Here is a 14,509-nt window from a genome sequence, read left to right as displayed (position 1 = left end):
ACCTTGTTAACAGTTACCATGGTGATAAATGAATTCAGACACATGATGTCATTCATAGCAACAGGATCACCTTGTTGTGCATAACCTAAAGGAGGAGACTTTGATCACCATTCAGAAGGACTTGATATGACAATGATAGTACGGAATATGATAATGATAAGATAAAAGCCTTTGTGAATATGACCTCGGTGCTTTTTAACACTTGTGTGTGGAATTGTGTGTATTTACGACCAAACCCTTGTCGCGTCCTACTTTAAGTGTGCATGTTTTGCACAACTTAAAACACTTACTGTATGCTCACTTTTTGTTACCACATGTTTGTCTGCCAGTGCTGTGTTTTCTGCCATACAGTACGTGTCCTTTGATTGTTTCTCAGATCGACTTTGTGGCTCATGATGATATCCCATACTCCTCAGCAGGAAGTGAGGACGTTTATAAACACATCAAGGAGGCAGGTTAGTGTATGGGAATTTAGGACAATGAAATAATGTTTTTTCCTAAAATGCGCCTCGGGCAGTTTTTAAATTCTGTGTGTTACGTGTGTGTATCAGGGATGTTTGTGCCCACACAAAGGACAGAGGGAATCTCAACTTCTGACTTGATAACCAGAATTGTCAGAGACTATGACGTCTACGCCCGACGCAACCTTCAACGTGGCTACACGGCCAAGGAGCTAAACGTCAGCTACATCAACGTAAGAGCACGATCCATTCATCTGCTGCAGTTGCTGTATTTCTAAACAGTACATTAACACTGATTATTGTGAGAAAAGTATGACTTGTTTGGGAGGATAGGCAACATACAGTTGGTCTCTTTGGACAGAGATTGCCTCTGTACATCGACCTGATAGATTTTAAAAGAAGAAAACAAAGTGTTATTAAAGTCTAGACTTTCAGCTATAATTGAAGTGGTTTAACAAAAAAAAACAACAAAAGGAATATTGCCTTAACTGTTTAGGATTTACAGCCATTTTTTTCACACAGTTGCTCGATATCCACAGACTCAAAGGTAATTGACTGATAAGCAGTTTCATGATCAGGTGTGGTCTGTTCCTTTGTTATTTCATGATAATTCAAAGAGATAAAAAAGCTGGAATTGATTTGAAGTGCTGAATCCGCATGTAGCTGCTCAGGGGAACTTTGAATATGCAGTCCAGAGAGGCGCTGATGCAAGTGGAAGGAGGCCATCATTGTGCTGAACAGAACAGAGCTATCAGAGAAGCTCAGCAACACTGAATGGCCTTGAAGGCTATGCAGGACAGCTAAATTGGATGATTGCAGAAGTCCCTCCTTGTTGAGGAAAAAAACATCCACAACATTTAGCCAAATATAGAACACGCTCAAGGAGGTAGGCATATTATTGTCAAAGTCTACAATCAGGAGACACTTCATTAAAATGTAAATACAGAGATTTTACCACAAAATGCAAACCACTGGTGTCACTGAAGAACAGGGAGGCCAGATTAGACTTTACCAGAAAAGCATCTAAAATGGCAGAATATTGGAAGGAAAAGAATGATTAAAAGCAAACATTAGCCATTGTTAAATGTAGATGAGGTAGTGTTATGGCTGCTGGGCAACCAGTGTTTATGATAATGTGGCTGCTCACAGAAGTAGCAGGGTAAACTCTGGAGTACATAGAGCTGTCCGTTCTGCTTTTTTACTTACTGAAGACAAGGCTGAGGGCAGAAAGATTCATTAACAACAGCAACTGAAGGAGGCTGCAGTAAAGGTCAGGTAGAGCATCTCAAAGCAGGAAACTCAGTATTTGGTGATGTCCAAAGGGTTCCAAGCTTCAGTCGGTCATTGACTGCAAAGGATTCGCATCCAGTTATTAAAAATAAACCTGTTTCAACCTCTTGAGTTACAGCTGAAATCATCTTGACTGCTTCAATTCAAATCCACTGTGGTGGCAAAAAAAGGCTAAAGTACGACAATTGTGTGACCGTCCCAATACTCATGAACCAAACTATGCTAAGGAAGTTCACTCTGATAACATCGTATTAGCATTTTTCTTATTAGAATGTACATCAAGGGTGCATGCACATTGAAGGAAACAGTTCTGCTGCTTTTAAAATTGTGACAGGAAAGCTTCTGCTGTATTCTGCTTAATTTGTCATGCAACCATACGTGACAAAAACATCCTCACAATGCTCCTGCATGGAAAACAAGTCTCAGGCAGATACTTCTTATTTTGATTATTCGGGGCACAAACACCAGAATGTGATTGAGGTTCTGGTTCTATGGGGATTCGTGTTTTTAATGACTTTTTCCTCAACATTTGATCCCGTCAGGAGAAGAAGTACCGGCTACAGAACCAGGTGGATCGCATGAAGGAGAAAGTTCGCACGGTTGAGGAAAAGAGCAAACATTTTGTTTATCGCGTGGAGGAGAAGAGTCACGACCTCATTCAGAAATGGGAAGAGAAGTCCAGAGAATTTATTGGGAACTTTCTAGAACTTTTTGGACCAGATGGGACATGGGTAAGTAACTCTTGATATTATTTGATTATGAAAAAGGACACAAAGGATCTTAACATTTTGACCATTTTAAATTTTTTGCACATTTTCTAACCATCTTTTATTGGGTATATTTAATTATACAACCAGAAAATTAGAAGTTTTATGATATTTGGACTTTTATGCTGTGTGTACAATCACCTAACCTTTCTTCTCCCCTCTGTCTCTGTACAGAAACAAGTGTTTCAGGAACGCAGTGGTCGAATGCTGTCCTACGCTCTTTCTCCCAGAGAGTCGCCCTGCAATAGTCCTCCCCGCGAACTGTCCCCCCTGCGCTCGCCCTCTCCCCCGTCTCCCCCCGCCCGCTGGCACAATGCACGGCCCTCCCCCCCGACCTCCCCCAAAGGAGCATCTGCCTCCATGAGCAGCATGAGTGAAGGCGATGAAGATGAGAAGTAGACGGACTGCTGAACACACACATATATACACACACATATACACACTTCACTCACACCACACTGCCTGGAAACTGTTCATACACACACACACACACACATATACTCCTACAAACACTGGCTGGAAACTGACACAGTTACCCTCAAGGATGTTGCAAATATGCAATGCCGACAGTGATCATGGGAAATGTAGTTCTGGGCTACAGAGCTCAGAAGCCCGTCACTGTCTCTGTTGTCTGGGCAACCAAGCAGACAGATGGAAGAGGAAGGAAGAAGAGGATTTATGTACACAGTGTCGCATATTGTAAGAAGGACAAGACTCCTGCGCGATATCTTCGAAGAGGATTTGCTTTGGGTTGTCCAGCACTGATAGAGACTGTCAAACAGCCTGCTTCTAATATCACAGTTCTTTTTTTTTAGTTGTTGTCCTGTTATGTTAAGTTCATCGTTTTCTTTTATAAGATGCCACGTTTTCTTGTAACTGCTGTGTCTACTACATGCGAGCTGGCACAAAGTTACAGAAGCACTGCGTCTGACATTCAGTCCTACAGGTAACCTGGAGCTGGTTTCATGCATCACTTTATTATCGTTGAACTGACAGTTAGAAATGAAAAGAGAGACACTGCCCCCTTCCCCCCCCACAGAGTAGCAGACACTGTGGACAACCTCTTTGCACTCAAACACATAGTCAGTGTTATTTTACACCACTTTTGCGTAAATCATCACCAGTTCCATGCGACGGCAATGACCACTTTCAAAGAACTGTGATTTAAAGTATCCATATGAAATTCTCTGTAGGAAATTGCAGTGAGCCTTGAAGTAGTCTGTATATTCCAAATATTTACCTAAAATAGATATGATTGGTGCAAAAAGAGAGAGAGAGAGAACAAATTTAACTACATAGTTTTTGAACTCATATTAATCAATTCTGTTTAGGAATGATAGTGGAAACAGGTCTGTCCTTAAACACAGACACTAACACGAGCCCCTGAGGTTTATTCTGCACCTAATATGTTAAGTGTCTGTTAGTCCCCACAAACTTGATTGTGATTAGACAGAGAAAAAAAAAGAACAAAACGCCTTGATCTTAACTTCTTGAATGTAAACTGAGTCTTAGAGACTGCACATAGAGAGTAGATGTAATCCCTTGCATCTGTAGTCACATTGAGAGGCCTCACAAATGTTACTATTAATGGAAAAATTTGTGGATTTTCACCATTTATAAAAAAAAAAAAAAAAGCCATATATGTTTTGGGTTTTCCATGTTTTATCAATCAGTGTTTAGCAGACATTTTCTTTTTTTTGTGGCTCTTGGGAATATGATGTCAGCTGTCAATAAAAACCTGACAAACTCTGATGATACTTGAAATATATAGAAATTAGTTCTCTGGGTGAAGCTTCAGGTCATCACACGCCTGAGGTAGTCCTAATATTTTTGTTGCCGTTATTAGAAATGTACGTAACAACTCTTTTGTTCAGGTCTGCTTGCCTGTATCGAGGGCAGAGCAGGCCTCTCTTCCACCCCAACAACACAATAAATACCCTAATGCAATGTTAATGTCCTGTACGCGCTACATGTTAATCTGCACTATATGTACAAACTTTGGGAATACGTGTCCTTTTTTTTCTTCTTTTTTTTTAATTTAACGTTCAAATGGCTTGATATGTAAATAAAACAAAAATGTATAACAGAATGTGACTTCAAGTGCATTTTATCTTTAAAAAAAAGATCCAAACTCAGTAGATGGATCACACACAACAGCAGTTTTCTTTATTGCCAGGTTTGACAGTTGGTGCTGTAAGTTGATTTCATGCTGAATCACATCATGAGACTGCTCGAACACTTTTTTTTTTTTTTTGGTGAATGTTGCATTGCTTGCATATCTCTGCATGACTGCCTCCACACTGAGGCGCATACAAATACATCTTTTAGGCTGGATGTACAGCAGGATGGAAAACAAAGCGATCACTCCACACTGGCTGTATATACACATTATATATAGCTATATATATATGTAATATTTTCTACAACACCCTAAGTACAGAGACAGTCTTTAACAGTAAAGGTTGACGGTTACTGATGGTGGAAGATCCTTGATCCTTTAAATCATGAAAACTGGAATTTGATCAAGATGTGAATTTGAGGAGATAATGACCGGACCACATGTTAACCTACACATCAGCTGCTAACCTATAACGCAGCACTTCCTTTACAGCAGGTTTGTCATCGAGTGAGACTGGCAGGTTACAAAGGCATTGGCAGTGATGAAATCTGACAGTGAAGCCAAGAACCTGCAGGGGGGATGAAGTTTTCCATTCTCAATTCTTCTTTCTTTTCATGGCAGATGAAAGGCAGCTAAAGGAAGTGGGAAAAGAAAGCCACTTTAGATTGTTAAAATTCACCATCATCCGTTTTGACCAAGTGGGTTCGGATAGGTCTTGTTTAGTAGTTCCAAGAATTACGCTGCTATATGAAGTGCCGACCTGATCGTAATTACTTCCCGGCAGGTCTGAAATGATTGTATGAAAGCTTTTTGAAGCAAAATATACAGGAAGGGTTATTAAAGTGCGCTAAAAATGCTCCTGAATATGAACCATGTGACAAAAATCGGATATTAAGTGCCCAGAGACGTTGAAGTGGTTGGAAATTCTGTTCCCCTGACCACATTCTCCCCCGCCAGCTTTTCCACACACTCAACTTGCATGACTCCCTAATGAATAAATAAAGAAAAATCAAGCAGTCAGCAAACCTACAATCATTAAAAGATCATCAAAAAGCAATCCTGTGCTAACATCAATAACAAAAAGTAAAGTAAAATAGTGCACCGTCCTGAACCGTCTTTGTTCCTGCATGAAATCATTCAAAACCTGTCAAGCATCAACTCCTCCTGGATTTTAGCTGCATCTTCTAATTCTGTCATTCTCACTCACGACAATAAAACACAAGCACATTTTTGAAAAAAATACACAAGCTTTGTTCAAACTCGTCCAGAAGACTGTGAGGATTAGTAATACACGACGAGACACGAGGCTGACTGGATGAAGCACTGTTAGAAAAGCAGGTCCAAGCTGTGCGCATGTTGTTTATCCACCATGGCAGGTCTGACCAAGTTGCAGGATGAAATGAAGAAATGTACAAAGTAATGATGCAATCCTCTTTTTTATAGTCTTTGCGTGCTGCAACAGGTCCATTCCCTTCTGTGAGCATTTACACAATACGTCATGCTGGTGTGGTCGAAGCTACTTGACAGACGACGCTGTCATGGTGGCGTTTCAAGAGCATCAGCCCCTTTGGTTGATAAGGAGTTAAATCAAAGCACAGAGCTGGATTACAAGCTGAAATGTCTGATGAGGGTCTTTCCATGGACTGTAGGTGGCTGGTTAACTTTTGAGAGTTAAACTAAACAAATAAAAGATAAACAAAATACTCAACTTCATAAATATTCTTAAAGTTCCAGTGGAGCCTTTGAGGCATTTTTTTTTTTTTAAACATCAAACATGGTGTAAGTTTCCAGAAGTAAGGCTTTCTGTCTTTGACATGATAATATAAACACTACTGCTTCCTCTAGTCGTTTAAGTGCTATTATTTTCTCTTCTTTAAATAATCTCCTTTGAAATTTTCTCAGGCTAAAACTGACTGTAACCAAAACAAGTCTTTGCTATGCCAGTGACACACTGGCCTAATTGTGCGTTCAGTCAAAAGTGTCTCCCAAAGGAAGGAAATGAAACCTCCTCCTCTTCCCATTTGCACTGAAACTCAACCCCCCCGACTCTGCTTGTGTTTTGAGAGCGAGAAACAGAATACAAGCCCTCGCTGATGGTGGGAAAGACACTCAATCAGCAGTGCAAGGCTTTTTCAGCCACAGGGAGCAGCAGCCTAGTCAGCAAAGATGAGGCGGGCCAAAGTGCATGAGACAGAGGGAGAGATGGAAGTAACGCAGAAAATTTGGTTTGAGAACATGAAGATTCACCAGAACAACCATTTTTTTGTTTGTTTGTTTTTGTTTTTTGTTATTTGGTAAATGGGGTTAGACACTGGGGATCTGTAATTTGGAAGAGGTTCATTTTAAAATTCCATCTTGGGAGAGCCAGTGGTAATGCCACAACAATGAAAGCTACGCTGATGAAGGTCATTGCCTTTGGGTACAGATTTAAGTCAAGGTCATCCATCCTTTCCAAACTTTTAACCACTGGAATGTAAAACCAAGTCTGATCCTAAACCAAGCGTCTACCCAAGGGCAACATTTCATCGCTCTGCGCAGGGTGCGGGCGCTGCGGCTCCCGGCGGAGGGCTTTGCTTTTGCAAGCTGGGCAGAGTTATCTGTTGGCTTTGTATTTGGACTTGCTGGCGTCGCGTGGCTCTTTGCTGGGGTTGCTCCAGTCGTCCGCCTCGGGGCTGGTCTTGTAATGCCGCCACGCTGACTTGTTGAAGACAGGCAGGCGCTCAAAGGACTCGCTGGACAGAGCCTTTAAATGGAGACACAAAACACGAGAGCCAATGAGAACACACAATTGTTTATCTCTCATGGCAAAATTATTACCATTTAGTTACATGACAAGCGTTAGAAGGGCCTAAATAGAACACTAGAGCCAGGAGATAATTAGCTTAGCTTAGCACAAAGACTGAAGGCCAATGGAAACTGTGTTATGTGGACAAGCTAGCTGCCAAAAACTAGCCACCTACTACAACCACAACCTGTCATTTTGTGCTCAGATTAAACAAACTATATATAATAAATTAACTAATGAGCTTTAGAGATGCTCAGGGTTTTTAAACTCATGACAACGCTAGCTACTCCCCCCTCCTTCCAGTCTTAATGTGCCATCTAACTTGATCTTTACACTTAACAGACACGCATGATCGCGGCATCGATCTTCTCCTGCAACTATGTATTTAAACTCTGAGGTAGCGACAGACTCCTACAGCATACTCCATATTCGGCAAGCTCAATTTACCTTCAGATAAATGACAGCATCCGTGCCCACTCCCTCCATGGAGTAGAGTTTCAGATCCCCCTGGAAGTATCGGGCATAGAGCCTGGAAATGGGTAAACCATAGCCAAAACCGGCCTGTACGGGGCAGGAATATAAATCAAGGTTATTATCCCAGATGTCATACCATTTATGATAAACGCATCGACTAAAAGGGGCTTTGGTCACCAGGGTCAATACTGATTTGATTTTGTGAGTGTGTGTGTGTACCAGTGGGACGGCTCCTGGCTCCAGGCTTGGTGTCGGGGCAGTGGAGTACATGTAGTTGAACAAACGGTCTATCTTCCTCAGAGGGACTCCTCCTCCTCTGTCACTGATCTAAAGACGGGAAGGGATGGAGCGAATGAAGCAGGCAGGAAGACAAAAAGCTACAATGATGCATGCGCGCGTGTGTCTGATTTACCTTTATCGAGAGATCCTCTTTACCCAGAGTGACTTTTGCCTTCACTGGAGGCAATCCCTCACTACTGTTCTCATGAAGCTCCACCGTCGCTCTCATTGAGTTCTGCGAACGCCGGCAGAGTTCGTTAACTCCATTCAGCGGGACTCTTTACAGAATTATAGTCACATTAGGTTAACGTCACTTAAACTGCTTACCTTGAAGAGCTCGAACAACATGTGGAAGAGATGAGAGGGCACATACACCGCCTGAATGGGCTTTTTGGGAGCCTTCACTGGAAGAAAAAGAGTTCAGGAAGTGTGAGAAGATCAGACACACACACACATGTACACACACATACACACACAACACACAAAGCTGATTCTTTTGAAGTTAATGAGACGGTGAGCACTGTAATCATTACAGGGCTAAATCTGGGCTCCCTTGCTGCACCCACAAGCCGTAAAAAGCCCGGGTAGGAGAACGCTCAGTTTTACAACACTGTGACAGATTACAGGGAGAAACAGGAAAATGTATACACAGACGCACAAAAACGCTCTTACTGTTGAACTCTTCGATCTTGAGCCCGGGAGCGGCTAAGTAGTACTTCTCACACAGCATCTTGGCAGTGTCATAGGCATCTGATGGAGGAGGCAAAACAAGAAGACTTAGAAGAGAGCTAGCCGAGTATGTTTACTGCTTCTTGTCACATGTTGCTACCGAAGCCTGCATCCCTAACTGGGTCACTGAGAGTGCAGTTATGAATCCAAGCAATTCCTGTAAAACTATCGTGCAAACGTGCCTTTTAGCAAAAGTGCACATGGTTATGTTTGAATTGTGAGAGTGAAAGGTGTGATAAAAACATAGCTAAGAAAGAACAATACAAATATTTGAGTTAAAAGTAAAAAAAAAAAAAGGAGTCAAACCACAGATAACAAAATATTTTCTCATACCATGTGGTGCTTGACGGTTCAAACTGAATTATAGCATTAGAAGGAGCTAAATGTGGAAGTAAATTAAACTAATTGTATTAAATAAACTCTGCATATGTGACCTATTAGCGTTTATAATCCCTCAACTCACCGCTGACGACTTCGGCCACACTGCAGGTGGGGTCGATGCTGCCTATGTGTTTGGGATGGGCCGGGTTGGTGTCGTTACCAAACAGGAGGGCTACAAAACAAACACAAGGAAAGAAAACTTAGTCGCAAAGACAGGCCAGAGTTTGCGATCCAAATTAAACAAACGGGTGTCTGAGACTCACTGTGCTGGTTGATGAGCATGCGGAAAGAAATGCGGTTGGTGTAAAAGCGGTCGAGGAAATACTGGATGTTGCTGCTGATGAAGGGGTCAAAGCCGAACTTCTCTTTGTACTCGATGACGCCCTGAGCCATGGTGGGAACCACATCGTTGTGACGGTTACGGATCTCGATCAGGAGCTCCAGGAAACTGCAAAAAATGCACCATTTGGTGATTGTCAGCGATGTTGTGCTTTTGTAAATCTCTCATTATTTCATGCATAGTCACGCAAACGGCACAGTCAAGATGAATAAAATCAAACAGAATAGAAAGCCTTTATCGTCACTGTATTGTGCAGAATACCAGGAAATTAGCTGCACTACTCCTGATTGGTGCACTGGTAGACAAACATGTACGCAAGAGCATCTTCATCAAAAAAATAATCAAGTAATAAATGTTAAAGTCTAGCACTAGGTGAAAGTTTGCACCAGTATGAATGTTGTTTATTTAACTATTACTGTTGCACAAAAAAATAAACACAACTGTTGCACAACTCTGATGACCAATCTTAATGTCACTGTCCTTTCATTTCCAGAGACCTGAACAATACTTGGAAATGTGTTCTCTAAACAGACGGGTCACAAATTCCTGTCAGTCATGCACGGTTGTTTATCAGACACACGTTGTTGTAGCATAAATACAGTGTTGCCTGCACAGTCAGCAGAGATGTATGTGTACCAAGTAGAACAGCTGCAGTGGAAAAGAACTTTAGACATAATGAAATGAAGCCAGTTTTTAACGGCTGGCTGCTTGACAAAGCTTTACTGACTATACTTTACTTTGATTAGCTTTTATTTCGAAGTCAACATTCACTCACTCGTTCAGAGCGTGACGGTCCTCTGGTTTTCTGTTCTCATAATCCAGCAGCTCCACAAAGCTCTGCATGTACCTAATAAAGCAAGCAAAGATCAAAAGGGAAGTTTTACACACGCTTCCTGACAATACAACCATTATAAAGCTTATCACCTGGCAGCCATTCAAAGAACAAATTCTGCAGGAAGCATCTTACCATTTCTGGACCAGTCTGACGGAGGGCTGGCTAAGCAGTTTGTCAGGCAGCAGGTTGACCTCTCTCATGGTGTTTGCCAGCCGAACGGGCAGCTCCTTACGCAGGAACATGTAAGATGTTTTCTCACATGCATTGTCCCTGCCTGAGATTAGAAAAACAAACATGATGACTAGAATATCTGGAGATTCTGGTATAGCTTGCATGAGAGGGAATGAACTTGTCCTGCCAAGAAATACGCTCTGTAGCTACACCACTGACTGGTGAAGCAAGTGAACAGCGTTGTTTCATGTTACAATGCAACGTTCTGCTGGGAAACCCTGGGTGCTGGCATTCATGTGGATGTTTCTTTGCATCAGAACAAGCCTGATCCACGGGTGCCCCACCCTGCAACCCACGAGTCCTGAAGGATCTGCTGCCAATGTCCTTGACACCACAGGAGAGATGTGGGTCAGAGCTGTTTTGGCGACATGAGAGGGACGATATTGTGCAGGTAGTTTTGGTGTTGTAACTAATCGGTGTAGATTACAGGCGACACATAAACGTTCTGACACTGTCAATAACGACATTCTGGGTTTAGTTTGTTTTTTCTGCCCTTCCTGTAAATAGTTACAGCAGTTTATAGATTACAAAATTCACCTTTTTAATCAAATTTCTATTGTATTCTCATTGTAATGTAAAAACAAGGAAAACACACAGCCTTTTAAAAATAATTTATACAACTAAAACCAACCTTTTTGTATGAGAAGTAGAAAAAGTAAGCGTACCAACCTCAGCTAAAATTTGCAAGCACCTTGCTGCAGTTGGTTTCAATATCCAACCTTTAACTTGACACCTTAAACCTCGCTATCTGGCTGCAGCGGTATTAACCGTCTGCCAACATTAGCTTGAAGTTTATACAAAACTATACAAGGAAATCATAAATCTATTTGGGAGTGGAGGAGGGGAGTCACAGAGGGGCTAGAGAGACTCATGTTTGAGATCTGAGCAGAAAAAGTGCCGGCTGTGGTGAAACATCTTTGGTGAAAATGAGCGTGCAACCCGGCTTTGCATTTTTACATCCTCAATTTGACCACACTGCAGTCTGAAGTGTTCGCACAGCTCAGCTTCTCATGTGTGAGCACTCACATATGAATCCTATTAAGCTTGAGCTGAGAACAGCAGTAAACACAGCGAGAATCTGTTGAGGAAAATATTTCAGGTACTTCATGCCATTAGAAAAGGAACAAGGGTTCATTAAAGAACACAAACAACTTGTGTAACAGGAAACTTATTGTGCAGATATTGTGTCACCCCGTGAGTGACCTTATGACTCCAACAGAGACGAGACAATATGAGATGTTGTTATTTTAGTGTCACAGTGACGTGTCAGAATGATAGGGAGTGTCCCAGCATCTCAGCTCACAGGAGAGGCTTCAAGTGATTTAGCAACATAAAGAAAAGCTGGGACGACACACACTGCTCATGTGTCATCATGTAACACACGTGCCGACTTGCATGACGTCTCCTTTGTTCCGCTGTGAAACACGCCGGCATCTTTTTGTCCCGCTGCTCTCTTGACAGGAACAATTACTGCTGACAAGACCCTCGCCGAGTTTCTGAGCGCAAACAAGTGCCGCACACTTCCTGTACTCCTCCTCCAATCCACAGCTGTGAGAACAGGTTACGTAACTGGACATGACTGTGTTTAATCAGAGGTGGATTAAGAAAAGCCTCGAGTGCAGCTATGAGACGCAATTAATAACTGTCATCTTGCGTTTCAAGTCTTCTCGTCTGGGTCTGACACAGTCATTGTGCTCGGCCGGCTCAGAAATTTCACTTTCTCTGCGGACTGTTTGGTGTCGGCACAAAGATCACGGTTTTACACTCTATAGTGCTGTAATGGAGAGTCTAATCAGATACGGCATTATACGGCACCCTTACAGTCAAAAAGAAAGTGACTGGGAGGGAAGAATGACCGTCCCTTAGGGCGGTCTATGAAAAACTGTTGTTGGACATGCACAGGTGATCCTGAGGGACCCCTCTCACATTATATTTAGACTACAAACTACCACCTTCAGTAGCCTGCATGTATAGGGGTCTTTTATTCCTTTTTCTTTTAAATTGCTCAACAAGCAACAACCCCATTTAAACCTGTTGATGCCTGTTTCCTATTAATTTAATCTGATTCACTGTTACTTGATCAACTGAGTTATTTATCTGTTTTAATGAAGGCGGTCTTACAAGTACATATGTGTAGATGTATATGTGTGTTTTAGATGTTATATATGTACACATTGCTAATTCTGTCCCTAGTTGTGTATCTTTTGGTTTATTATCATGTCTGTAGTCGCAGAGCTGTAAAATCTACACTCAGCTAATTTCGCTTTGGAGACAATAAAGCTTATCTTATCTTATAAGATAGGATGAGATGTCTCACTTGTGTTTTATTCCTTTTTTAATTGACTCAGTTCCCACTTGGTGTGCTTCATCAGTTGGAGGAAAGAAAAAAAAGCACACGTTTTATTATTTTTTCCCCCCCTAAAGCTTAAAAATGTAGCAGAGTAAGTAAACCTGAAAAGATGAGTAAGCCTTGATTAGCCACTGGGTAACATGAGCAGCTGCCACTGCATACGTGCTGTTGTCCCTGTCTGACTGAGGATACCTGCATGCAGTAAACAGCGTGTAATCACATGTTGACAGAGTAAACAAACCTGCATCAGGAGAGATGTCATGCAGAGGGACTAGCTAGCTTGCATGCTGCTGCTGCTAGTGCTGGGTAACTGAAACCCAACATCACCTCTGATGTTTCATGACAGCTAGCAGTGGACTTTTCTTTATAAATATGGCTCATGTGTGACATTAGGAATCCACAGTGGAGTGGATAAAATGACAAGACAATAAAAAGGCCCCTGTTGTTTTATATTCAGGCACTACTCACCAAAATCCAGAAACTGTTTGATGGAGAGTGGGGACGGTGAAAATCTGGAGTAATACTCGATTTTGGGATTGGCGTTTTTCAGCAGAGACGTGAAGATCCTCATTTTGGAAGTTTTAAAAAGATGATGCCTGGTTCTGAGGATAGAGTGAGAGTCAGACACAACACGTCCGCTTCATCCCCGGTAACGTTGACTCGTACACGGACAGTCCTCGTCTCTCGTCGGCCTCCGCATTTCCACCGTCCGCCGCGGACACGAAACGACACGACGAACAAATGTCCATAGGGTTAGACGACGGGACTCGGACAAAACGCTCTCATTGCGGCTTCCTGCATCTACATTTGTGGACGTTCAGTTCAGATAAACAGTGAAAAGCTGCTCTAAGTGGCATGCTAACTTCCTCAGGCGCTTTTCAAAATAAAACACCCCCCAAGCTGCCAAGTGTAAGCTACAGTTCACAAGACGAGGAGGTAAATAATTAGAAACAGTTAATAAAAAGCAAGCACGTTTATTTTTATAGCACCTTATCATACACAGGGGTTATTTAAAATATTTTACAGGCAAAAGTTAAAATAAATAAATAAAAAAAAATAGAACACATTAAAGATCAAGTTGAACCAAATGGAACAAACAAAACTGACTAAAAGAGTTGATAAAGACAAGAAAAACAAGAGCAAATAAAATATAGAGTATACAATTAAAATAAAAAATAAAAGTGCAGTTAAATATGAAACAGTGATGATTATTTATAATGCTGATATTGCTTTAGATTTTTTATCAATGTGACCTGGGTCTTAGACTTTTACATTTTTGTTTTGGACTGAAGTTATGCACAAAGCACCAGCCTCTACTTTTTGATGTTTATTTAGGTTTTTTTCAGTCTTGTCTTTGTTAGTTGAAAGAAGCTAAGATCAGAAGGTAATGAAGATTGCAATTAATCTTATGAAATCATTCAGTAACTTCATCACAACAAAAGGCCTTTAATAAAAAAACACACACAAG

General features: G+C 41.5%; 2 protein-coding genes across 4 annotated transcripts in view; one reads left to right on the top strand and one right to left on the bottom strand.

The window, feature by feature from the left end:
- The window catches only part of pcyt1ba (phosphate cytidylyltransferase 1B, choline a), a 13,506-nt gene extending 10,589 nt beyond the window's left edge, over positions 1 to 2,917 (top strand). For both annotated transcript variants that reach the window (XM_008298560.1, XM_008298561.1), the window contains exons 5-8: positions 377 to 455; positions 552 to 694; positions 2,294 to 2,482; positions 2,693 to 2,917. In XM_008298560.1, the coding sequence (XP_008296782.1) occupies positions 377 to 455; positions 552 to 694; positions 2,294 to 2,482; positions 2,693 to 2,917 (636 nt within the window). The remainder of the gene's footprint in view (positions 1 to 376; positions 456 to 551; positions 695 to 2,293; positions 2,483 to 2,692) is intronic.
- Positions 2,918 to 4,657: 1,740 nt separating this feature from the next.
- Positions 4,658 to 13,883, bottom strand: pdk3a (pyruvate dehydrogenase kinase, isozyme 3a). 2 transcript variants are annotated; one of them, XM_008298553.1, is made up of 12 exons: positions 13,510 to 13,883; positions 10,593 to 10,734; positions 10,401 to 10,472; positions 9,549 to 9,733; positions 9,368 to 9,457; positions 8,848 to 8,925; positions 8,503 to 8,579; positions 8,309 to 8,410; positions 8,116 to 8,223; positions 7,870 to 7,983; positions 7,260 to 7,380; positions 4,658 to 5,269 (listed from the first exon to the last, which is right to left on the bottom strand). In XM_008298553.1, the coding sequence occupies exons 1-12, from the start codon at positions 13,610 to 13,612 to the stop codon at positions 5,250 to 5,252; spliced, it is 1,212 nt and encodes a 403-aa protein (XP_008296775.1). In that variant the 5' UTR covers positions 13,613 to 13,883; the 3' UTR covers positions 4,658 to 5,249. The 2 variants fall into 2 exon arrangements, with proteins under 2 accessions (XP_008296775.1, XP_008296774.1); XM_008298552.1 differs by having other exon boundaries at positions 4,658 to 7,380.
- Positions 13,884 to 14,509: the final 626 nt, after the last annotated feature.

This window comes from Stegastes partitus, unplaced genomic scaffold, assembly GCF_000690725.1.
Source record: "Stegastes partitus isolate 25-593 unplaced genomic scaffold, Stegastes_partitus-1.0.2 Scaffold1327, whole genome shotgun sequence".
Classification (NCBI taxonomy): domain Eukaryota; kingdom Metazoa; phylum Chordata; class Actinopteri; family Pomacentridae; genus Stegastes; species Stegastes partitus.
This window is presented reverse-complemented; position numbering and strand designations above follow the sequence as displayed.